Below are 1,496 nucleotides of genomic sequence, written 5' to 3'. Positions count from 1 at the left end.
CCCCCATGAGACACGAACTTCATGTCCTTGGCCTCAAGGGCGAGCTGCAGGCAGGTGGTCTTCCCCCAGGCCTCGGACACCCGGATGAGCAGCTTCTGCGCCCGCTCCTCATCCTTCCGGTAGCACTCCGTGAAGACGCCTGGGCAGGGCAGGGGGACATCAGGGCAGCCAGGCAGGGTCTGCGGGCAGCCCCTCCAGACTGCACTGCCAGGATACAGGGCAAAGCAGGGCACGTGGGGGCTGATGAGCCCCAGACCTCAGGTGAGGGCACAGGTGTCAGGGCTCACCGATGGCTCTGTGCTCGTACTCGTCTGCCAACGCCAGCATCTCCTCGGAGCTGTCCGTGTCCTCCTCCTCCTTGGACAGCTCCTTCAGGATCTTACTGCAGGCCAAGGCCGCTGCAATGCAGTCCTGGCTCTGGTGCCCCAGAGCCACCATAAGACCCTGGAGGGCCCAGCCAGGCCCCACCAGCCTGGGGGCCCAACGTACTGCCCAGGTGACAAGAGCAGTAGCCCCGGGCAGCATAGACCACAGGTTACTCTCCGTGGCCCCTGCCTCTGCACTGGCCGTGGGAGGGGTCTGCTGCCCCTGCAGCCTCTCCAGTGGACAAAGCGTGCATGGCACAAGCCCCGGGCCCACCAGGACTCATGTGGGCCATGAGCGCATCGCCCCTTGGTGCATGCCCAGCGAGCTTTGGCCCTGGACACAACATGGGAGGAGTTTGTTTGGCAGCCTTTTCCTGCCTAGAGCTAAGTTCTTTGTTTTCCGGTTCTGGACACCGAAGATGCCCACTGCCTGCCCACTACAGCCCTGGCTTGCTCTTGGCCTTGGGCCCTGTGGCCACACTCCTCCCCAGCTGGCCACTGGCCCAATGCAGCTGTGTCTGCTGACCAACAGGTCTTATTACCTGAGCCCAGATGATCCCTGCCAGCTCCCGACGGTTCTGGACAATAGCCCAAATGAGAAGGTCACGGACCGGGTCCATAGTGAAGGTCATGTGGCCTGAGGAACGCTTGTAGAGGGATCGGAGGCTCACTCCCTGCACCTGGGAGCAGAGGACAGTCGGTACCCACAAGGGTCCCGCTCAGCATCCCGGATCCTACTGGGAATGCGGGTCACAACCCACGACTACCTTCCCTGAAGACCGAGCCCCACATCCTGCACTTTCAAACACCCTACAGTGCTCCTGTGCACACTGCAGTTTTTAAAAACATTGTTCTGGAGATATCTAGAAGCATCCAGAGTGTGGACCACCCACCTAACTCCCTCACCAACATTCTAGAAGCATCCAGAGTGTGGACCACCCACCTAACTCCCTCACCAACATTCTAGAAGCATCCAGAGTGCAGACCACCCACCTAACTCCCTCACCAACATTCTAGAAGCATCCGGAGTGTGGACCACCCACCTAACTCCCTCACCAACATTCTAGAAGCATCCAGAGTGTGGACCACCCACCTAGCTCCCTCGCCAACATTCTAGAAGCATCCAGAGTG

General features: G+C 60.1%; 1 protein-coding gene across 3 annotated transcripts in view; it reads right to left on the bottom strand.

Moving 5' to 3' along the window:
• Positions 1-1,496, bottom strand: part of TRPM2 (transient receptor potential cation channel subfamily M member 2) — a 62,288-nt gene that overhangs the window by 31,768 nt on the left and 29,024 nt on the right. For all 3 annotated transcript variants that reach the window (XM_003798086.1, XM_023518116.1, XM_023518117.1), the window contains 3 exons: positions 908-1,045; positions 288-417; positions 1-139 (listed from right to left, as the gene is read on the bottom strand). The exon at positions 1-139 is cut by the window's left edge and continues 2 nt beyond it. In XM_003798086.1, the coding sequence (XP_003798134.1) occupies positions 1-139; positions 288-417; positions 908-1,045 (407 nt within the window). The remainder of the gene's footprint in view (positions 140-287; positions 418-907; positions 1,046-1,496) is intronic.

This window comes from Otolemur garnettii, unplaced genomic scaffold, assembly GCF_000181295.1.
Source record: "Otolemur garnettii isolate 467f Iridium unplaced genomic scaffold, OtoGar3 scaffold00128, whole genome shotgun sequence".
Lineage (NCBI taxonomy): Eukaryota > Metazoa > Chordata > Mammalia > Primates > Galagidae > Otolemur > Otolemur garnettii.
Note: the sequence above shows the minus strand (reverse complement) of the source record. Positions and strands in the feature narration are given on the sequence as shown.